Raw genomic sequence first — 25,572 nt, 5'->3', positions numbered from 1 at the left:
AATGTAATCATTGCAAGAAACATATTTATTGATGCATAAAGGTTAAAAATTTTGTACGTGCTGACAAATAATTTTGACTCGACCACTTATATCTTGTTAACACAGCGGTCTGCAGGACACCCATTGATTTGCTAACTTTACTTTGTGTATCATAAACAGTACACGTTCCCAAATGTACTCTATCGATGTTAGAGCAGAAATATAAATTCTAGCTATATATAGTTATCTTCTGTTCGTTACACATAATATATTCCCTGCGTAATGTATACATTACTACGATTACTTAATATTACTAAAATCGTTCGATATGTTTCTTCACTTTTGGATAAAAAATCTATTTATAAATTAATATAAAAAAAAAATAATTTTTTCTTGTTGAGACTTGTATTTTTTCCGCTCGCAAGATATGTAATGTTTTTATCTTGTATTCGCTCCGAGAATGAAGTTGGAAGGAAGAATGTATGCCAACGCTCATGGTGGCGAATGTGTGTGATCTAAAGGTACGCTACAGAACTAAAGTCAATATCATTTCAAGTTATCACGAAATATGTTGAAAAATAGGAGTTATAGAGGAAAATATGTTATCATAATTATTATAGGAGTCAAAAGTTATCGATACAAGTTGGTTGTATCATAAGATTTTGTCAGCAATCATCAATTAATAGACATTAGAAGTACTAAAGAAGTGATCTCGTATGCTCTACGTGCAATGTACTTGTATGACAGGTGAAAGTGTCTGGTCACCGGTCAGTCGGAGTTCTACAAGATTTCTGTTCAGACTTCCAACTAAAAACTGAAAGTATGATCTTATATGTTATTGGAAGCGTACTCACTGATTGAAACAGTATAACAATGTTGAGAATCACTAAAAATTTTTGTCTTTAGAATATTATCATCACTAGTATAATCATTTTTCAGTGAACTTATATTTTTGTTCACTATCATGCAAAAAGATGCTTTTGGATACCTTCAGAATGCCAGCTTTGACCACGAGCGGAGGGCGCTGCGGTCATTCTCGGAGCGAATGAGATATTTTTTTTGCTGGTACGGGATTAAAATTTTTTTTTGTCGACTCATTATTCTATAAAGCGTTAAAAACTTGTAATGTTTTTTGTCATGTGATCTTTTGACGTGAAAAATCACGTAATCTTAATCAGTAGGGCTACGCTTCGTGGGCATCATAGGTAAAAGGGGTAGCGTGTATACTTTAGAAGATCGAGGTTAGGGTGAAAATAAGAGAAATTCAATTATTATTTTAGAGTAACTTGAATAAAATACATTGATTTTGATTATTTGCTAATTTTAAAAATACAAACAAATTTTTACTTCTACAATTAAATGCAACGACTTTTAGTAAAATCCCGCCATGCAAGCCGCGTGGCCCCTATTAACTAATTACTTGACGAATAAAACAGGATTCAGAGAGGTAACAATTAACACTGTAAGATAAGAACGGTAGGGATACGGTAAGAAAGACGTAAAATTAGATGTTAAACGAACGATGCATAATTTGATTATTCGGCTTTCTTCCTTAGACAACAATAGATTGCACTCAAAATTAATTTGGAATGGTTCCATGATTAAAAAAAATATACGTTACTCTTTTGCTTACGTAAAATGAGCAGAAAAAAATTAGTTACAGTAAGTAAAAGTGTAAGTACTTAAAGTTCGGTGGGGTAGGAAGCTGATACATCGATTGTAAGCTGTATGGAGAAATCAATAGAAAGTGATGTTATTTTTATAATAACCTTTTTTTAATGTATTTTATTTAATACAAAAAAGATATCGCACTTTCTTGATGCTCTAAGGAACATGTAAAGCCTAATTTAGTGATATTAATTGTGACTTGGAAACGAAGGATGGAAAATCAGATTATGCACTCTGCATTAGACATATGACTTTACGTCTTTCTCGTCCAATTTTCAATGAATCTCGCCAAGTCTAAGCTTAAATTATTCTTAGAAATGTCAAGAATGTGAGTCAACTCTCCTTTTTCCCATTAAAGAGCTAGTGATTTACTAAATAATGTTATAAGGCTGAAAAATGACATCAAGCCCATCGATAAGGTAGTAAGCTTTAACCTTCTTTGAACTGCTCTTAAGTCTTTTTTTTATGTATATTAGGTGTAATGGCTAAACTTTTAAAAAGGTGATGAGCCCCCTTTAACTACATGATGAGGTGCTACTCTAATAAAGATTAGGGCATGTTATATCTTTACAATTATTTTAAGGAACTGAAAATTTTAAATACTGCTTGTTATATGGTTCATGATACTACATAATTTACATCATTATTGAAAACTTTTTCGTCTGTATAACAACAAAAAGAAACGTTTTTCGTTTCGTGTGATCTCGAGACCAAGTAAGAGAATAGTATTACTTTATGATACAAATAATACTGCCATAAAAAAATTTATGATTAGAAATTTTATCTAAACTATCTTTTTGTATAAAAAAGTAAGCATACACCTATCATTAACCAAAATTTAAGTAGACTTTCTTTTGTTTAATAGTTGGCACTAATTTGCGTACTGGCGGCTTTTATCTTATATATTAGATCTCTACTTTGAAATTTTGTATAGTAAATTAAAATGTGTACGGAATGGCCTCCAACTGAATTTTTTTTCTTTTTTTTGTTTTTGTTTTATGCAATAATAAAAAAAAATATGAATCAATAAAAACGTAATTTTTTTTCAACAGCAATTACAACTAGTTAAAAATGCTCAATCACAAAGTTCCTAACGAACGGTACAAAAATTTCAGTACCGTCAGTTACTGCAGAAACGCAAAGTCTTAAGGTTAAATGACCAAAATGAAGATGAATTTGAAATAGGAGCTGTACCACTTAAAACACCAAATTATAAAAAAAAAAATAGTTACTTTAAATGGTTGCAAAAATAATGAAAATTTTAAATCCAGAAATCAAAATCATTCACAAATTAAAGATTGCCGAGTAGTTCTTAAAGAAATCTCAAGTCAATACAATAAATCTACATGGAAGAAGAAAAAACATGAGTCGCAACTCTCATCATGCACAAAAACTCAGAATTTACGGGCACGTGTACCACCACAGATTAAGTCTCCGCCAAGTTTACGTGCATCATCACGATCAAGGTCCCCGTCGCATTTGCGTTTACCATCACAATCAAGATCCCCGTTGCATTCGCGCACACCATCACGATCGAGATCCTCGTCAAGTTTGCATGCACCAACACGATCGATATCTTCATTACGTTCATGCACACCATCAAGATCGAGGACCCCAACGCGTGTTCGCACGCCATCACGGTTAAAGTCCCCGACGCGGTCACGCACACCAACCCCATCGTGGAGTTCGAACGCAGTCACGCACACCAACTCAATCGAGGACTCCAACGCGGTCACGCACACCAACACGATCGAGAACTCCATCGCGTTCACACATACCATCAAGATCAAGGACCCCAACCAGCGATCTCAGAAGTTATAGAATAACTTGGCGGGAAATTCAAACGGGCTATATGGGGCATGACGCAGAAACCCAGATAACACTTTTATGCATAATAAATTAATAAAATAAGCCCAAACTATTCAACCCAATGACCCGGGGCGACTACTAGCAAATATCTCAAATAATAAATTGTTAAATTTAATAACAAAAGCGCCTTTCACCCAATGATCCGGGGCGCTTACTTACTGGCAAATGTATTGAGTATTTACTAACAAAAGCGCCTTTCACCCAATGACCCGGGGCGCTTACTGGTAAATGTATTAAATAATAAATTTTAAAACACAAGAGCTTATTAACCGATGACCTTAGGCGCTTACTGGCCACTTTGTTAATTAATAAATTGTAAAATTTAAAAACTTTAGATTTTCCAGTAAGCACCCCGGGTCATCAGGTGAAAAACGCTTCTGTTAATAAATTTAACAATTAATTATTTAATACGTGTGCCAGTAAGCGCCCCGGGTCATTGGGTTAAAGGCGCTTTTGTTATTAAATTTAGCAATTAATTATTTAATACATTTGCCAGTAAGCGCCGCGGGTCATTGGGTGAAAGGCGCTTTTGTTATTAAATTTAGCAATTAATTATTTAATATGTTTGCCAGTAAGCGCCGCGGGTCATTGGGTGAAAGGCGCTTTTTTTATTAAATTTAGCAATTAATTATTTAATAAATTTGCCAGTAAGCGCCCTGGGTCATTGGGTGAAAGGCGCTTTTGTTATTAAATTTAACAATTTATTATTTGAGATATTTGCTAGTAGTCGCCCCGGGTCATTGGGTTTAATACCTTGGGTTTATTTTATTAATTTATTATGCATAAAAGTGTTATCTGGGTTTCTGCGTCATGCCCCATATAGCCCATTTGAATTTCCCGCCAAGTTATTCTATCACTTCTAAGATCGCTGGCACATAACCGTTTGCACGGATCACCTGCAGATACGCCACGCAATTAGACAGTACACGTGTGATGAGCCACCTTAACAGCGGGAATAAGTGCAATAACGTAGTGACCCTGTTATAAAAGACGGATTCAAGTCAATTAAAACCAATTAATTTTGAATTTACTTGAACAGATTCAATTGACCCACACTATTTGGTCGATTAAAATGAATCGACTTAAATTGGACTTTGGATATTTTAATTTTCGATCGACTTTAATAGTCAAAAGTGTCATTAAAGTCAATTGACTTGAATCGGCATCTTGGACGGGAGCAAGTTTATTGACAGTCAAGCTAATTTTACAGTCCATTTTTATCGACTTTACATGTGACTCTTAATAATTTTGAATTTACTATATTTAATAACGATTTTGATTTTTTCCATTTTTCTTTACCTTAATAGCCATTTTCCTACTTTTATTTTATGGAAATGAGTAAAAAAGTTCCAATGCACTATTTATTTTAATCGGCTTTAGTAACAATTTTACTGATTTACGTCTGTTACCCAATTCTTTTTAGAGCGAAGTTCTTTATGTCGCGTTACTCGGGGGACTGGAATTTTGAAAACCGACAGATTTTTTTTTTTTTGAAACGAAAGTCGTTTACCCAGAGTCTCCTCCTCTCAAGTTTCCCCCCTTACCAACTGTTCTCCATACACTTCCCCTCTCCTGACTATATATGTATACCTGCCAACCCTGCCGTGTTACTCTTCTTCTACACACCTTTACCCACCATTCCCCCTCACACTAAGCAATTCATTTTTTAACAAATTTTAATTTTATTCTCCCACAATAATTTTTCTTTGACTTTAAATTTTTTTCTTTTACAATTCTAAAAAAAAAAAAAAAAAAAAAAAAACATTTTCCAATAAAGAGATTTGAACCCTCGACCTCTTGCACGTGAGTCTAGTACCTTACCCACTCTGCTACGAGCGCTGCCGGCTATGGAAACTCGGTTTCTTGTACTTATGGTGTGGTTCGTAACTATAACATTCCATTTTTAAATGTATTCACTGACAATACATTCAATTACGTATTTGTTTTATAAATTGTGTATTTGTTTTCTAAATAATACATTTAAAACAAAAATTTTTACTAAACCTGAGGTTTTTTTTGGCATTACAGTAATGCTACTGATTACTGTTATAAATAAATTATTTTATAAAAAAAATAAATTATTAAAATAAAGGAAATACAAAAGAATGAAAAAAAAAGTCATGAAATTACATATGAAAAAAAAGGAATGATGTATGAAAAAAAAAAAAAAGAATGAAAAAAAAAAGATTAAATATGAAAATAAGAAAGAAATTAAATAAAGGAAATACAAAAAATAAAAAAAAATGTAATTCAATGAAATATGAAAAAAAATAAAACAAGAAATGAAAAAAAAAAAATAAAACAAGAAATAAAGAAAAAAATGAGAAAAAAATGTAATACAATAAAATATTAAAAAAAAAAAAACAAGAAATATAAAAAAATAAAACAAGAAATAAAGAAAAAAAAAAAAAAAAAAAATAAAAAAATAAAAACAAACCAGGGGGGATAAATGGGTCATGGGACCCACGGTAAGAACGAAGTTCTTTGAACATGAGATGAGTATAGACACAATTTCTTAGGTAACAAGGGGGTCGCCAGAATCACAGGAAGAACGAAGCTCTGTAAGCGTTAGTACTGCATTTATGTTGTTTACTAAAACAAACACTTGAAAAAAAAAAAAAAAAAAAAAAAAAAAAAAAGAAATATTTTACTACTCACGATGGTTGAACTTCGTGAGAACGTCGTGTATAAATACAGTACTCACGAAGTTCAACCATCGTGAGCAGTAAAATATTTCTATTTTTTTTTTTTTTTTATTCGTTTTTCAAGTGTTTGTTTCAGTAAACAACATAAATGCAGTACTAACGCTTACAGAGCTTCGTTCTTCCTGTGATTCTGGCGACCCCCTTGTTACCCAAGAAATTGTGTCTATACTCATCTCATGTTCAAAGAACTTCATTCTTACCGTGGGTCCCATGACCCATTTATCCCCCCTGGTTTAAATTTAATTTTAAGTAACTTTGTACATTTTTTTATTGTGTTTGTATTTTAATTTAGTTAAATAACGTTTGTTCACTTAAATATAATCTACTAGCGTACTTTATTTTAGTTCGTCAGAAAATAAAGAAAAACGGAAAAAAAAAAAATCAACAACGAAGATAACTAACTTAAAATTATTAAGAGTCACATATAAAGTCGATTAAAATGGACGAAAAACTCTGCTATTGAAGCCGACTGTTTTGCTCCCGTCCAAAATACCGATTCAATATGGTTGACTTCAATGCCACTTTTGACCATTAAGGGGGTTAGAGCGAAAAACAAATTTCTTACGACAGTCTTCGAAAAGTTATAATGAATTTGTTTTCATTACGTTACCAACATATTGAAATTTCAGGAACCGTAGCGTCACAGTTTTTGAGGAAAAAAAATAGCAACTTAGTATCTTATACACGAAATCTTATTAGAACGTCGTCACAACATGTACATTTTTACCAAGAACTTGGAAAATATTTTTACAATTCTTTCAAAAAACTAGTATGTAATTGTAAGTAACAATTTAAATAACGTATCCAAATTTGAGGAAGCAAGCCGTCACGGTTTAAGAAATACTTTAATTAAAAATTTTACGAAAATGCTATTGGTATATCTATATACAGCAGATTAAAAATAAAACATGGAGCATAAATTCGATTTTGAAGTATTAATTTTTTATTTTCTCACTTGTTAGTAATCTTCTACTGTACGATATAAAACAGCTCACATAATTTACCAAGAATAGTCATAAAATACACTAATTTTCAATTTGAATTAACTTTTGAGACTGGCTGTACCGCTCTAACCCCCTTAAAGCCGATTGACTTGGCCAGATCTAAAATGCCAATTTAAATTCATTGACTTTAATGCCATCACTGCTAAAAATAATTAGTTGATTTGTCAGCTGATAAATCAGCTGATTTCTGATGCCAAATCGTCAGCTGATTTTTTGACTGTGTGAAAAAATACAACTCCCGAGGCAAAATTTTTTTTTTGGCCATCATCAAAACTATGCATTCTGGGACTTAAACAGTAAAATGAGACAGGTGACACTTGTCAGTTTTAAAAAATTTTCGATAGCCAAAATTACAAGTTCCATGTGCTAAAAAAGTATTGAAAAATTTTCGATAGCCAAAATTACAAGTTACGTGCGCTGAAAAAATATTGAAAAAGTTTTTCGATAGCCAAAATTACATATTCCGTACGCTGAAAAAGTATAAGTCCCGTCAGTGTGACAAGACACAAAAATTTTCACTGACTGTAAATGTCCCAAAATACAGACTTTTGATGTTCCTAAATGTATTTTTTTTTCTTTGAAACTTGTATTTTTTGGCACTAAAGAGACTTAAACTTTTTTAGCTCACGAAACTTGTAATTTTTGCTATTGAAAATTTTCCAAACCTCTCATTTTTCACCTGTTTCATTTGACTGTAAATGCCCCAAAACGCATTGTTTGAATAGACAAAAAAAATGTTTTCGTCGGGACTTGTATTTTATCACACTGACAGGACTTAAGGTTGTTGTATCCCACGATATTGTCAATGCAGAAGATTCTATAGTTTGGTATGTCATCTATCTCATACTTGTCCTAAAACATAACCTTTAGCAGCTTTTTCTGCACTTATTAATTTATATTTCTTATCTGACAGACATCTTCGAGATGTTTCATATAATTAAATAAGATCATTAGCCATTTTTGGAATACACCAAAAAAATATCGTCAAAAGTTTACCATTATTTTGTGGAATATACACAGTTGAAGCCCAAAAAATACATGTTTCCGTAGGGATCTATGTTGAAGTATGAAAACAGTGAATATCAACATTTTGCTTTCTAAGAATCCTAGCCTTACAAAAATTTAACCGAGTTCTTAATAGGCAATAATTTAGGTGTGTGGTAAGTTTCATGAAGATCTCATCATTATTTTTGTTTGGGATATAACTACCTTAAACCTTTTTCAGCACACGGAACTTAAAATTTTTGCTATCAAAAATTTTTCAAATCTCTAAATTGTCTCCTGTCTCAGGTTTACGAACATTGAAAATCTGCGTTTAGGGCCATTTAGAGTAGAATTTTTTTTTCTTCGGGACTTGTATTTTTTCGCACTGACGGGACTTAAACTTCTTTCAGCTCACGGACCTTTAATTTTTGCCATCTAAAACTTTTCAAACCTCTCAATTTTTACTTAGATAATAAGAGAGCTCTCTTACTATGCTGCAAATATTTCAGAACGCATAGTATCAATAGTGTCGAAAAAAAATTTTTTCCGCATACACTTCGCACTGATAGGACTTATATTTTTTCAGCGACCGAACTTGTAATTTTTGCTACCAAATAGGTAAAAGTGCACTACTAAAAAAAATCAGCTGACGATTTGGCATCAGAAATCAGCTGATTTGTTTTAGTAGTGCACTTTTACCTATTAAAGCTGTTTACTTACAAATAACTAGTGGCAGATATTAAAAAAAAATTTTTTTTAAACTAAAATATAAATAAAAATTAAATTAAACATAGTTCTGATTGATAAAAATCAACTTAATTTTCATGAATATCAATTAAAATTTAACTACAGTATATACGATAAAATTACATTCTTTGTCGAAGTCTCTTTCAGCTCAATATTGGGATCCCAACACGCCACGTGACTTTGGCGATATATATAGCCGAGTCGGGATAAATTAACATAGGCCTTACGAGAACAACTCTGTTTTTATTTTTTTTACGCATAAAAAAATTATAATTCTGTAAAAGCTGGCAAATAACATGTTTTTGAGGGAATAATGGTATTGTAACTAATTTTTTTTCCACCTCAATCGTTACGTGAAGCTTAATACCATACTTTGAAAGTGAGAAACGCACATTTAACCTGTACAAAAGTCATGTTTATGCACCTATCCTATCCAAAATATCAGTGATGAATCAATGCTGAAATCAGTCGTAAATTACATCGTTGATTCTACGTTTATTCCATATTGAATCAATGCTGATTCAGCGTTGAATCAACGTTGACTTATTATCAACTGGGAAACATGTTGTTGTAACAGGTTGTAAGCTTCAAAATAATCTATTTTAATTGCAAACTGCAATGCTACCATGAAAAATGCACTGTTCAAATAAGCAGCGGTGGGAGGGATTTGTATAGATAAAATGTGCGTTTCTCACTTTAAAAGTATGGTTTTAATCTTCATGTAATGATTGAGTTGGAAAAAAAATTAGTTAAAATACCTACCTTTATTTCTTCAAAAACATGCTATTTGCCAGCTTTTAGAGAATGATAAACATTTCAGGCGTAAAAAAAATAAAAACAAATTTGTCCCCATAAGGCCTATGTTAGTTTACAATCATGTGACGTGTTGTGATCCTAATATCGGCTAAGTGTCAGCCTCTCGTCCCGAAGGATCCAGGTTAAACTCCTCGCTACTGCAAAACTCAAACGTCAGTAGTAAATTCATAATAACAAATTCCAGATTTTAAACCATTAATACTTAAAAAATAGTGGTATATTTAATCATGCAGCTGAGCTAAAAAAAATTTTTGAAGTTATACTTCTATAGGCGCGTTCTGCCCTACAGAGTAAATCAACGATTTCAGAGTGGTGACCTTGAGAAAAAATGTAGCGGAAGTGGATTTTGCTTGACTCTCCCCCTTTGCTCCACTACTCTTAATGTGCATCCGGTCCCCTTACACCACCCAAAATCATCGCACAATACCACACAACAAGATCATACCACCACACCATGCCAAACAACATTAACGTACCACATACTTTAAACCTTACGTATTTTTTCTTTTAATTAATTTGTACACTAGCTGAGACCCTTACCCATTCTGCTCTGGTATATGAAAATCGATTACCTCATCTTACGTATCGTACAGTTCATTGCTTATTTTTAATGTAAATTGTTATTTACTGTGTATTAATTTATTTTATTTAATTATAAATTAAATAAATAGATATTTTATTTAATGAAATATATTTTTTTGTTACAGGTTTCAAAAATTTCGAAATTTGTATACTTTAGCAGAGCAACTTTCATATTATATAATAATAAACATTTTTTTACTTATTATTAGTTTGTTTTTTTTTAAATAAATAAATAATTCATTGTATAATTTTTTCCAATTTTTGAAAATTTTCATAATAAAAAAAAAAAATTTCTACTGTATTAATACAATAATTAATTTTTATTGCGTTCTCTTCTTTCACAATTTTTCCTTTATAATTAAGGTGATTTTTTGACTTAAAGACGTTTATCACATAGTTAATAAGAGAAAAAGTTCAGCTCAAAATTCAGAAAGGTGGGAGGAGCGCAAATTGATGCAGCAACGGTGGAAACTATTTTTCTTGTATAGATGTACTTACATACGCTTTTACGCGTACTTAACGCTTTTATTTGTGTTATTAAGAAAAGAAAAAAAAAATTATAGGTCTATTTGACAATGAAACAGGTTGATTTAATAGTAATCTTTCATACAAATAAAAATTAAAAGGTTTATACAGATAACAAAGCGTATCGGCTGGCAAAAATTGTGCGATATACGTTAGGTGTAAACTTTCTGTTAACCGTTGTTTTGTACGGTTAACAAGCAAAAAAAAAATTTTTTATTATCGCCCCATATTTCGGTTCTCGATGAATGGGGAGCATTAGTTTAAATGGACGAAAGGTTGGAAATAGCTTCTGCTGCGATGTTAGGGTGAGATTACATGGAGTCTGGCAGGCTGCAGACTGGCAGAATCGCGCTGAGTTTAAAATATGTTTCAATATTAATATTTGAAACCTGTTACGTAAGCAAAGAAATAATTATCGCCATACATTTGCATTTCTGTATTAACTAATATTTATGAAAAAAAAGGCAACGAAAAACGTTTTGTCACAGTTACATATTGTTATACATACCAGGTTACATCAGTGACCCTATACTGACCGACTGTGCGATGTTAACATAAATCTATAAAAAAAGTTATAAAATAATATTTGACACGTTTTATTGTAAATGAAATTGATTGTAACTAAGCCTTTATTCTGTTATGACAAAAATTACAATTTTTTCTTTATTTTACTGAATTATTCTGAGATGTTATAATTTAAACATAATTTAAACTTAGCGCGATTCTGACAGTCTGCAGACTGCGAGACTCCATGTAATCTCACCCTTACTAAGTGTCATCCGGTTATTTTGCTGATGCTATAAATACCCTTCATTGCTCTAACTATACCCTAGTGAGCTTCAAGGGAGTGAGTAGCAGACAAAGAAATAGTATAATAGAGGAAGTGAACTATATATTCTTCTGTAAGTGGAAGCGTACGGTCAGTATACAGAGGAAGACGACTGTATTGGTCTTGCATATCTCACTGCTCTCTGCATTGATTGGCTGCTGCTTGAAAGTGTATATAGTAGTAGTATAGTAGAGCAGTAGGTATATATATTGAATTAGAGGCAGAAGAGGGCATTTAAAATAGCCAATCAGGATAAGAGCAGAGATAGATGCAAGACCGACACAATCTTCTTTCTCTGTCTACCATCTGTATGCGGTCACAGCTTGTTCGCTTCCTTTATTATATTACCAACGCCACCCTAGCCCGAGAAAAATTAAATATTCAATAAACAAATTTATGGAATCAACGTATTAAAAACTGCTCTTTTCAGAAATGCAATTAGTAAAAATTGCTCCTTTCTATTTATTTAATTAATGCAAATTAAAGTGCTCAGTAACAGGCAATACTTTGCGAGTCATTATAAAGCTAATAATCAATATTTAAAAGAAATTTTTATTAGAAAAAACTGCTCTTAGGGCGCCTTCAAATTGCTCTATGATTTAATTGCAGATTCAAAGTAATTAATATCAATAAAATACTTGGCAAGTGTAGCCAACTCACAGCAACAAAAACTCATATATTGGTTCACCCAAGCTATCTGTTATTTCATATTTTATTAATAATAGAGCAATTTGAAGCGCCCTAAGAGCAGTTTTTTCTCATAAAAATTTCTTTTAAATATTGATTATTAGCTTTATAATGACTCGCGAAGTATTGCCTTTTACCGGGCACTTTAATTTGCATTAATTAAATAAGTAGAAAGAAGCAGTTTTTACTAATTGCATTTCTGGAAAGAGCAGTTTTTAATACGTCGATTCCATCAATTTGTTTATTGAATATTTAATTTTTCTCGGGCTAGGGTGGCGTTGGTTATTATATTATCTCTATGGTAGCAGAACCGCCGCCATTTGTTGCAAAATCTACAAGGCGTATATGTCTATACACATTCGCTATGCGCCTATAAGGTATTTTCACTTGTGACGTCATTCCAAGATGGCGCGATCACTGGGTTTTTTTTTCAAATTTGCACCAAATGTGCAAAACCAGCTGTGAAATTCACGAGGACGTCCCAACTAATGATAATGCGTTTAAAAACTTCAGGTTTTAATAAGCTATCGAATGAACACTAAATTTTTTACATCTTCACTTGGTAAGCAATGCAAAAAAATGAATGAAATTATCGCGGGCATAAAGTTGATTAGAAAAACATTTTATTTTTTGTGCTTACCATGATCCACTCATAACGAATTCGAAATACAGTCAATAGCGATTCCCGATGCATAAGAGGAAACTATTCGATTGTTTGCCAAAAGTGTAGTTTTAATGAAAATCAGTACAGAAAAAAAAAGTACTGGAATCAGGCGGATTGTACCTGTCTACTATACATACATATATAGTTGCAAGCTTCCTCGCCTCCGCGATTATAAGAAAGTCCCATAACCTCTGACGAGCTTTTAAGATTGAAGCAGTGTGTGGCAAAAACATGAATAAAAGTTGTTGTATAAGTGGTTGTCACGATAAATCTGCGAAATCTTTTTTTCGTATTCTGTCTGTGATTTCTCCGGATAATAAAAAATACAAAAGTATCCGTGCAGAGGAACGAAATGAAATCATTGCTTTACCTATGAAAAGGCAACAACATTTTGCAGATTTATCGTGACAACCACTTTTACAACAACTCTTATTCATGTTTTTGCCACACACTGCTACAATTTTGACAGCTCGTCAGAGGTTATGAAACTTGGTTATGATCGCGGAAGTGAGGAAACTTGCAACCATGTACATATATAAATAGTTAACGGGTAAAATTTGCCTGAGTGCACTACTTTTTTTTTCTGTACTGATTTTCATTAAAACTACACTTTTGGCAAACAATCGAATAGTTTCCTCTTATGCATCGGGAATCGCTATTGACTATATTTCGAATTCGTTATGAGTGGATCATGGTAAGCACAAAAAATAAAATGTTTTTCTAATCAACTTTATGCCCGCGATAATTTCATTCATTTTTTTGCATTGCTTACCAAGTGAAGATGTAAAAAATTTAGTGTTCATTCGATAGCTTATTAAAACCTGAAGTTTTTAAACGCATTATCATTAGTTGGGACGTCCTCGTGAATTTCACAGCTGGTTTTGCACATTTGGTGCAAATTTAAAAAAAAAAACCCAGTGATCGCGCCATCTTGGACTGACGTCACAAGTGAAAATACGTTATATCAGGTGGCGGTGGCGCCCTTGAGTGAGAGAAATTGTCCTTCGCTAAGATCGCCAGAATGCATGACCCTTCTGATTGATATTTTGTAACCACGTATGTAATTCCATCTGTATTTACACTTGTAAAGTCACTTGGAATTCTACTTGGAATTCCACATGGGATTTTGGATTGGAAACTCCAAGTGTCATTCCAAGTGGAATTACAAATGACCACTAAAGGTACATTTTTTCCTTTTTTAAAATAGTTAAAATTGAAATTTCAAGCGGTTTAATGGCCTTGTCAGGTGTTATCATTCATGTAGTAACACCAAAGCAGAGGGGTTTAAGTGATTTCAAGAAAATTTGAACGAAAAATAAAAAAATCTATTTTTTCGAAATCTGAGAACAAGTACTTGAATCCCTCTGATGTGGTGTTACTATATGGATGATAACACCTAGTATGGCCATTATTCTGCTTGTAATTTCAATTTTAACTATTTTAAAAAAGGAAAAAATGTATCTTCAGTGGTCATTTGTAATTCCACTTGGAATGCCACTTGGAATGACTCTTGGAGTTTCCAATCCAAAATCCCATGTGGAATTCCAAGCGACTTTACAAGTGTAAATACAGATGAAACTACATAAATGTGGTTAGAAAATATCAATCAGAAGGGGGAGCCTTACAGAAAAGTTTCTTAATAAATTAAAAAAAAGTTTATCAAGAGTAAATTGACCAAAAGAATCAGTGATTTGTGTTTATTGTGTTAGTGTACAGTAATAAATTTTGTTCAGTGTTGTTATGTGTACTACAAGATTGGAAAAAATAAAAAATAAAAAATATGGATTTCGACTGTGATAACACAGCATATATGCGTGCATATACATGCTTGCACTTGTGTACAGCTTAAAGAACACAAGTAATCCACGGAAACGTAATATAAATGTGTTAAAATTAACCTAACCTGTCATTGGTATTTACTTTTACTGAACACTGTGTTGTAAGAAATGAATAAATGTAAGCAGTACTTGTGTTTCTCAAGCTCTACCCAAGTGCAAGCATGTATATGTACTTAAATATGCTGTGTTATTACAATCGCAATCCATGTTTTTATTTTTTTCAATCTTGTAGTACCTTAGTTAAAAATTATTAGCTATTATTTTAACTATAAATTATAGCTGTATTTACAGCTATAATCAGTTACAATAAAATATAGATGCAATTGACTACGAGGTAGCTATAATTATGTACAAATAACAACTATAAAAAGTAGCTGTTTACAGCTATAAATTTCCAGCGAATTTCAATTAACCGAATTTATTTAATAATCTTTCTTTTTTGTAAGGTATATGAGCCATATAAGATGATATTCTCCGTATAATAACGCTAAACACCAAACAAAACTTTTATTACTGTACTGTTATGATCTGAGCCTCGGGCACGGAGCAAGAAAGGGCAGATGGCGCGCTCCAATCTTTTGCTGGCCTTTGGCGATCGGTCCGTTCCTTAGGTGGTGATGCACGAGGTCTGCCTCACTACTTCCTTGCTATAGATTTAAGTCCCGGGCAGCTTGTTCTCGAAGGTGATGTCTATGTATTTTCTTCTCGAACATGATGTCTAGTACCTGGTGAAACTCTCCACAGGACCACGATCACGATTATTCACTTGACTAACACTGTTAATTCACAGTAACACCGAGGTACTCACCTTAGGGTTTTATAGGGGGGCATCTTAAACACTTTTACTCTCATGGAGCACCTCACCGTAGGTAACTGTCGGAAGTAGACTAGACGAAAGGGGAGTTTTCCAGCTCCTTTTATAGGCCGAAAGACGTGCAGAAAGTCACAAAGGCTTTGACCTTGGCATTTCCTTCCGAAAATCTGGTACGGGTTTGGACGTGTTCTGGCTCATCAAAGGCCAATTCGTTAGTATTCTGGAGACGAGCTCGAACAGGATGGAACAGGTCGATTAATTGAGTCTTAATGTTTGCGGCAGGTCAAATCCGGTTTGTCCTGAAACCTATGAAATTTGCTTCCCACACTTCCAGAAGTATCAGAAATCTTGATTACCAATTTTGTTTTTTGTATTGGAAATACTGGAAAATGAATCTATTCCTAACAGTTCTCTAACATAATACACACTCGAATAACTGATTCATTTTGTCAATCCACTTCTAATAACTCTTGTTAAATTTATTGAAAAGTTTTGCTATAAGGTTGCATGCATTCTGGCGATCTTAGCGAGGGCACACAACAAGTAGTTAGAGCAATGATGCGTTATTATATCATCAGCAAAATAATCGAATGACACATAGTAACATTGCAGCATAAGCGATTTCCAACCTTTCGTCCGTTTAGACTGATGCTCCCAATTCATCAAGAACCGAGATATGAGGCGATAAAAAAAAATTTTTTTTTGCTTCCTAACCGAACCAAACAACAGTAAACAGAAAGGCTACACCTAACGTATATCACACATTTATTGCCAGCCGAAGCGTAGTGGCTGATTTAAAACAAAAAAATTATTTTTTTTTTTATTTTGACAACACCAAAAAATTTTTTTTATCGCACCGTATCTCGGTTCTCAATCGATAGGAAGCATTAGTACAAATGGACGAAAGGTTAAAAATCGCTTCTACTGCAATGTTACCAAGTGTCATCCGATTGTTTTGCTGATGCTAACATACCAATCTATAAAGTGTTAAAGAAGCGAATGAGCAGAGAAGGAGAGAGCATTCCAGAGGTTCTCACCAGGTCTCCTAGATGTTACTGGCAAACATGTGGGAAATAACACAAGCCCCAATCCCCACACAACCCGAAGCGCTTACTAATCACTTTATTAAATTATAATAAATTAAATAACACAAGTGCCAATCCCCACACAACCTGGAGCGCTTACTAGTCCCTTTATTTATAAAAAATAAATTAAATAACACAAGCGCCAATCCCCACACACCCCAGGGCGCTTACTAGCCACTTCGTTTATAAATTAAATAAATCAAATACCTCAAGCGCCAATCCCCACACAACCCAGAGCGCTTACTGGCCATTTTATTCAATTAAAGTAAATTAAATTACACAAGCGCCAATTCCCACACAACCCGGAGCGCTTACTAGCTACTTCGTTTATAAATTAGATGAATCAAATACCTTAAGCGCCAATCTCCACACAACACACTGCGCTTACTGTTCCCTTTATTTAATTTAAATAAATTAAATAACACAACTGCCAATCCCCACACAACCCGGAGCGCTTACCGGCCATTTTGTTTAGTAATTAATTAAATAAAATACCACAAGCACCAATTCCCACACGACATGGTGCGCTTACTGGTTACTTTATTCAATTAAAATAAATCAAATACCACAAGCGCCAAACCTCACACAACCCAGTACGCTTTCTAGCCACTTCGTTTATAAATTAAATAAATCAAATACCTCAAACGCCAATTCCCACACAACCCAGTGCGCTTACTGGTCCTTTTATTTGATTCAAATAAATTAAATGACACAAGCGCAAATCTCCACACAACCTGACCGCTTACTTGCCATTTTGTTAGTAATTTTATAAATAAAATACCACAAGCACCAATCCTCACACAACTTGGTGCGCTTACTGGTCCATTTATTTATTAAAAATAAATTAAATAAGACAAGCGCCAATCCCCACACGACCTGAAGCGCTTACTGGCCGCTTCATATATTAATGACAAAAAAAAATACCACAAGCACCAATCCCCACACAACTCGGAGCGCTTAATAGCCACTTCGTTTATAAATTAAACAAATCAAATACCACAAGCGCCAATCCCCACGCAACTGAGAGCGTTTACTGGCCATTTAGTTTAGTAATTAAAGAAATAAAATACCACAAGCGCCAATCCCCCCAAAACCCGGAGCGCTTAATAGCCACTTCGTTTATAAATTAAATAAATTAAATACCTCAAGCGCCAATTCCCACACAACCCAGAGCGCTTACTGGCCATTTTGTTTAGTAATTAAATAAATAAAATACCACAAGCACCAATACCCACACAACTCAGTGCGCTTACTGGTCCTTTTATTCAATTAAAATAAATTAAATAACACAAGCGCCAATCCCTACACGACCTGAAGCGCTTACTGGCTGCTTTATTAATTAATTAAATAAATCAAATATCACAAGCGTCAATCCCTACACAATCTAGTGCGCTTACTGGTCCATTTATCTAATTAAAATAAATTAAATACCACAAGCGTCAGTCCTTACACAACCCAGTGCGCTTACTGGTCTCTCAATTTAATTAAAATAATTTAAATAACACGAGCGCCGATTTCCACACAACCCAGTGCGCTTACTGGCCATTTTGCTTAGTAATTAAATAAAAAAATACCACGAGCACCAAGCCCCACACAACTTGGTGCGCTTACTGGTCCATTTGTTTATTGAAAATAAATTGAATAACACAAGCGCCAATCCCCACACAACTCAGTGCACTGACCGGTCCCTTTATTTAATTAAAATAAATTAAATAACACAAGCGCCAATTTCCACACAACCCGAAGCGCTTACTGATCACTTTGTTCATTCAAAATAAATTAAATAATACAAGCGCCAATTCCCACACAACCCGGAGCGCTTACTAGACACTTCGTTTCTAAATTAGATGAATCAAACGCCTTAAGCGCCAATCCCCACGCAACCCAGTGCGCTGACCGGTCCTTTTATTTAATTAAAATAAATTAAATAACACAAGCGCCAATCCCCACACGACGTAAAGCGCTTACTGGCCGCTTCATTCATTAATTAAAAAAACAAAATACCACAAGCACCAATTCTCACACAACGCAGTGCGCTTACTAGTCCCTTTATTTAATTAAAGTAAATTAAATAACAGGAGCGCCAAACCCCACACAACCCAGAGCGCTGACTGGTCCCTTTATTAAATTTAAATAAATTAAATGACACAAGTGCCAATCTCCACACAACCAGGAGCGCTTACTAGCCACTTCGTTTATAAATTAGATGAATCAAACGCCTTAAGCGCAAATCCCCACACGACCTAGTGCGCTGACCGGTCTTTATTTAATTAAAATAAATTAAATAACACAAGCGCCAATCCCCACACGACCTTAAGCGCTTACTAGCCGCTTCATTCATTAATTAAATAAATCAAATACCACAAGCGCCAATCCCCACACAACTCAGTGCGCTTACTGGTATCTTTATTTAATCAAAATAAATTAAATAACACGAGCGCCAATCCCCACACAACTCAAAGCGCTTACTGGTCACTTTACTTAATTGAAATAAATTAAATAACACAAGCTCCAATTCCCACACAACCTGGAGCGCTTACTAGCCACTTTGTTTATAAATTAAATAAATCAAATATCTTAAGCGCCAATTTCCACACAACCCGAAGCGCTTACTGACCATTTTGTTTAGTAATTAAATAAATAAAATACCACAAGCACCAATACTAACACAAACTGAAGCGCTTACTAGTCACTTTATTTAATTGAAATTCATTAAATAACACAAGCGCCAATCCCCACATGACCTGGAGCGCTTACTGGCTGCTTCATTTATTAATTAAATAAATTAAATACCACAAGTGCCAAACCTCACACAACCCAGTGCGCTTACTAGCTACTTCGTTTATAAGTTAAATAAATCAAATACCTCAAGCGCCAATTCTCACACAACCGAGTGCGCTTACTGGCCATTTTGTTTAGTAATTAAATAAATAAAATACCCCAAGCACCAATTCACACACAACTCGGTACGATCACTGGTCCATTTATTCATTAAAAATAAATTCAATAACACAAGCGCCAATCCCCACACGACCTTAAGCGCTTACTGGCCGCTTCATTTATTATTTAAATCAATCAAATACCACAAGCGCCAATTCTCACACAACTCAGTGCGTTTACTGGTATCTTTATTCAATTAAAATAAATTAAATAACACAAGCGCCAATTCCCACACAACCTGGAGCGCTTACTAGCCACTTTGTTTATAAATTAAATAAATCAAATATCTTAAGCGCCAATTCTCACACAACCGAGTGTGCTTACTGGCCATTTTGTTTAGTAATTAAATAAATAAAATACCACAAGCACCAATACTAACACAAACTGAAGCGCTTACTAGTCACTTTATTTAATTGAAATTCATTAAATAACACAAGCGCCAATCCCTTCATGACCTGGAGCGCTTACTGGCTGCTTCATTTATTAATTAAATAAATTAAATACCACAAGTGCCAAACCTCACACTACCCAGTGCGCTTACTAGCCACTTCGTTTATAAGTTAAATAAATCAAATACCTCAAGCGCCAATTCTCACACAACCGAGTGTGCTTACTGGCCATTTTGTTTAGTAATTAAATAAATAAAATACCCCAAGCACCAATTCACACACAACTCGGTACGCTCACTGGTCCATTCATTCATTAAAAATAAATTTAATAACACAAGCGCCAATCCCCACACGACCTTAAGCGCTTACTGGCCGCTTCATTTATTAATTAAATAAATCAAATACCACAAGCGCCAATCCTCACACAACTCAGTGCGCTCACTGGTATCTTTATTTAATTAAAATTAATTAAATAACACGAGCGCCAATCCCCACACAACTCAAAGCGCTTACTGGTCACTTTACTTAATTGAAATAAATTAAATAACACAAGCGCCAATTCCCACACAATCTGGAGCGCTTACTAGCCACTTTGTTTATAAATTAAATAAATCAAATATCTCAAGCGTCAATTTCCACACAATCCGAAGCGCTTACTGACCATTTTGTTTAGTAATTAAATAAATAAAATACCACAAGCACCAATCCCCACACAAGTCGGTGCACTTACTGGTCCATTTATTTATTAAAAATAAATTCAATAACACAAGCGCCAATTCCCACACAACCTGGTCCGCTTACTGGTCCCTTTATTTAATTAAAATAAATCAAATAACACTAGCGCCAATCCCCACACAACCAGGTTCGCTTACTGGTCCCTTTATTTATTCAAAATAAATAAAATAACACAAGGGCTCATCCTCACACAACCTTAAGTGCTTTTCGGTCGCTGTAATAATTAATAAAATTTATAAAGTAACAACGCGAGCGCTTATCACCTGGCTATCTAAGATACTCACTGGTCACCACTGGTTGCGCTTGAATGATTATTTAATGCTTTTTAATATTCATTACTGCTTCTATTAAGCGCCCCGACTTATGTAGTGATTGTCGCTTGCCTTATTACTTTATTCATTGTAAAATAAGTATGCGACCAGTAAGCGCACCGGGTTATGTGGGGATTGGCGCTTGTGGTATATTATTTATTTAATTAATAAACAAAGCGGCCAGTAAGCACTCTTGGTTGTGCGGGGATTGGCGCTTGTGTTATTTTATTCATTTTAAATACATAAAGGAACCAGTAAGCGTACCGAGTTGTGTGGGGGTTAGCGCTTTTGGTATATTATTTATTTTATCAATAAAAACAGCGGCCAGTAAGCGCACCGGGTTGTGTGGGGATTGGCGCTTGTGTTATTTTATTTATTTTAAATACATAAAGGAACCAGTAAGGGCACTGGGTTGTGTGGGGATTGGCGGTTGCGTTATTTAATTTATTTTTAATGAATAAAGGGACTAGTTAGCACTCTGGGTTGTGTGTGGATTGGCGCTTGTGTTATTTCTCATATGTTTGCCAGTAACATTTGGGAGCACCGGTGAGATTCGCTGGAATGCCCTCTCCTTCTCTGCCTATTTGCTTTCCCAACACTCTATAGATTGGTATGTTAGTGACAGTAACTTTTATGTTACTGACCGTTATTGTCACTGCGGGAATCCTCTTTACCCAACGCTGCGCTACGTGCACAATTTTGAAGCAGCGCCACCGAGGGAAAAACGAGAACTATTGGTCGGGCACAGCAGAAGGCAATATTCCAATATTATTAATATTTGCGATATGCGCATGGTACCTATAGGAACACAGCACCCCACAGATACACTAAAGGTTCTGTGTTCATTATACTACGAATTAATACAATGTCTTAAGTGGTACAATCTTACGTGAATAACTAAAGACAAAATTTGTACTACAAGCAGTACAAGCACTATAAGGCATAAGCGCTTGAGTATTACTTCAACACAAGTCCGTGTACTGTGTGATACGTGATACGTTTTATCTGTTTGCATTGCAATCTTTGCAATGTAGTTTACACAGATCTCCTCTGACCAATCAGAGAGCTCCATTAGCACTATACCGGCGTGTTCACACAGTATGTACACAAGTTCATATACGATATGCTTAGAGGATCAGTCCCCAGCTAAAAACTCTAAGAAATACACAGTATACGATGTATTTCATTGAGTTTTTAAAATGAACATGCATGAGTAAAATATGTACATACTACTCAAAATTTTGTTAAAAATTCAACCCTTAGAATGGTTGTCGATGTTTAATAAACACGCCTTTCTGATGATAATTATGCTTAGTAGTCTGCTAGCAGAAGACAAACGTTTGTACATATCGTTTAGTTTCACATATTAGCACAGGTATTGCTGCCATCGCTTTTTTAGCTTGTGCACGTAGCGAATAATTACGTATCATTGCTCGAACTAAAGTGGAATCCTGTGTTGTTAATCTTACGGGTCGTGACAGCCAATCAGATACTGTCCCGCGTTCTGCTGCTCTGCAGTCCCTTGAAGCTCACTACTCTACCCTAACATGTGTATACTATTTATTAACTGTTTGATGTATATGCATTATCTATTATAGCCAACATTGCAGCAGTTGCATACCACTCTGAATCTGATGGCTGTAAGTTATTGTGCGGAAAATTGGGAGAGCAGCTTTTTAGTGGTTATGGTAATCTATACTGATAAAGTTGTACGGACAATCTTGCTGCTAATCTTTCTTAATAAGTCCAGCACTCGATTTTTGTTGAAGAAAATCAAACGTGCGGTTTGGAAAGGAAGTTTGAAGGAACATTTAAGTCAACATTTCTAATAAGGTTAACTTCTGCGGGTCGTACTGAAGTGGTTGAGTAGACTCCTGGAGGGTACACGTCATAGTCTGTCACGTCTGCAAAGCGCCATGCCTGCCATCATTGTCAACCCACATTGTGTGTGGTATCAGCAAGCTTTTGCACGCACCCTCATCGTCTTTTATCAATCTATTCAACGTCCGTTGGTCTGACGAATATCTTCATTGATGTACCATGCTGTATCACTAATGTCGACGAGCCTACGTTCTCTGCTGAACCATGGTCAAAGAGAAACCCAACTCGATACGCATCTATGATTCCGAGGGCTACCGACGTAGGGCTGCTTGTATCTGCGTGAAAAATGATCTCGAAGAAGAGGTACATCAAAATACTTAATTTTTCAGTCGACTTAATCGGCCTGTGTTGTATGAAGAAAAATTTTATGATAGACTGGTGCAAATGTCCCATGCATAGCCCAATATACAAACATATGCTAAAGTATTGAGTAATCCTTTTTTTCTATAGTTTTTTTTATGATATTTTTGTCTTTACTGGTCACTTGCAGGTGCTGTTGGTCACGTCCAGCCGTAAACCTGACAGTTGGATCGTTCCAGGTGGTGGTGTCGAGCCTGAAGAAGAGCCTGCTGTCACAGCTCTTAGAGAAGTTCGTGAGGAGGCTGGTGTACTAGGCCAGTTGGGCAGGTGCCTTGGTATTTTTGAGGTAGTTTATAATTTGTATAGGTAGTGTACATGATACAAATGTACTTGGTTGCTGTCAGAATCACAAAGTTTAATTTTTTATTTGCTGAAGTTTTTTTGTAACAACTATTTTACCCCTACATATAGAGCCATGAACACAAACACCGGACTCATGTGTGGGTAATGCGGGTCACGGAAGAGTTACAAGAATGGGAAGACTCTCGCTCAATTGGTCGTAAGCGCAAGTGGTTCTCTATATCTGAAGCCCTATTACAACTTGCACTGCATAAGCCTGTTCAGCGCTCTTACATTCAAACCCTTCATAACACAAATCCTCGTCAGAACAATGCAGTTGGCCCGCCTTCCTTATCTTCATACTCACATACTCAAATGGCACCACTCCAGTTGGTCAACAACTCATCAGTTAACCCTCGAAGCTAACAAAACGCTGTACGAATTTCTGCAAACTTTAAGTCAGTGAAGACTGATGGTGAACTATTCTAGCCCTGTGAAAGCGTATCTTGTATTCAAGTTCAGCAGTCACTATGTCATTCTGTAATTTACCCTGGCTTGAAGGTCTGCAGTTATTACTATTAATATTGTATTTTATACACAAACAACTTTATTAATAATTATGCTAATTATTAGTGATCACAATTGATGATCCCATACTTATAATACTATCGTGACCATGATTATTATTAATAACATACATTTCTAATAAATTGGTCTACAAAAAACGCTCAAAAATTTTATTTTAAACTATTCTTCTTTCGTTTCCTTACATTGCAGCAAAAAATGATTATTCTAATTAATTAAATGTATGCTGTAGTAATAAAAGGTGAATGTTATGTACAATTTATTTACCAGATTAAAATCAACCGTGTGAATAAAAGGAGTTGTAATTCTAAGTCACTTATACAAACTAATTTATCAGTACATTGTTAAAAATATACTACAATTGATGGGAATGTTCATTTATTTTTTAATTGTCTACTTCAATGCATTGTGTAACAGCTCTAGTGAATTTTATTGTGGATCATTTTAATTAATGACTTCAATTATAAATAGATTTTACTATAGCAAATAAAATGCGAGCAGTATTGTGCTACAAGAACTTATCCAGATTTCATTTCTAATTCCAAATGCATGATTACATTAAAAAAGTGAGGTGTAGCATCTCTGAATTCATAACAGATGTACAGCTATTTTGTATTAAACTGGTTGGTAAAACGAATTAACTGTTATCAAGTTACAGATTTTATTGAAGTGAAATTTTCTATCAGGTGCTATAATAGGAAAATCCCCGGCGAAAATGGTTTTATTTTTTTCTATCTGATGTAAAATGTAAAACAATAAATACAATCTATTATTAAGGATTATTAATAGCTATTAGTTTCTTAAAAATCTAGAGTCAAGTATTGAATAGTAATCATTAATCATAAAAGTTGTTGCTAGATACTACTTTTTTTCGATGTTTCTCTAATCACATTCATGACAAAAAAAAAAAGAATAAAAAATGATTACTAATAATAATACTTATAAAACTTTATGGCGGGTGGGCATTACTGTAGTTCGCCTAAATCCGTTGTTTCTCCTAAGCGTGGAGGGGGTACCCCATAGAGGTATATGGGGTACCCTGTCCAGTTCCACTCAAGTGTGAAGGCTCGTTCGGTATATGAGAAGGGCATACAACGTATATATTTCTAGTAGAAAGAGCCTATGCGCCCAAATCCACAAAACCCAAGAACCTTAGCTTAATAACCCAGTGCGTTTGTGGATTAATCCACAGAAGCTCAATACGCTTTACTACTAACTATAAACTTAGCAATGTCCCAAGAGGCTAATCCCCAATAACCCAATGCGTTCCAGTATCTGCAATAAAATGTAATAAAT

At 34.5% G+C, this 25,572-nt stretch overlaps 1 protein-coding gene across 1 annotated transcript; it reads left to right on the top strand.

The window, feature by feature from the left end:
• The first annotated feature begins 22,584 nt into the window (after positions 1-22,584).
• Positions 22,585-24,709, top strand: Aps (diphosphoinositol polyphosphate phosphohydrolase 1 Aps). The gene is made up of 4 exons (XM_014359568.3): positions 22,585-22,859; positions 22,941-23,355; positions 23,543-23,698; positions 23,824-24,709. The coding sequence occupies exons 2-4, from the start codon at positions 23,257-23,259 to the stop codon at positions 24,115-24,117; spliced, it is 549 nt and encodes a 182-aa protein (XP_014215054.1). The 5' UTR covers positions 22,585-22,859; positions 22,941-23,256; the 3' UTR covers positions 24,118-24,709.
• The last annotated feature ends 863 nt before the right edge of the window (positions 24,710-25,572 follow it).

This window comes from Copidosoma floridanum, unplaced genomic scaffold, assembly GCF_036245765.1.
Source record: "Copidosoma floridanum isolate Cflo_tuat_1 unplaced genomic scaffold, Cflo_Japanese_pri ptg000013l, whole genome shotgun sequence".
Classification (NCBI taxonomy): Eukaryota; Metazoa; Arthropoda; class Insecta; order Hymenoptera; family Encyrtidae; genus Copidosoma; species Copidosoma floridanum.
Note: the sequence above shows the minus strand (reverse complement) of the source record. Positions and strands in the feature narration are given on the sequence as shown.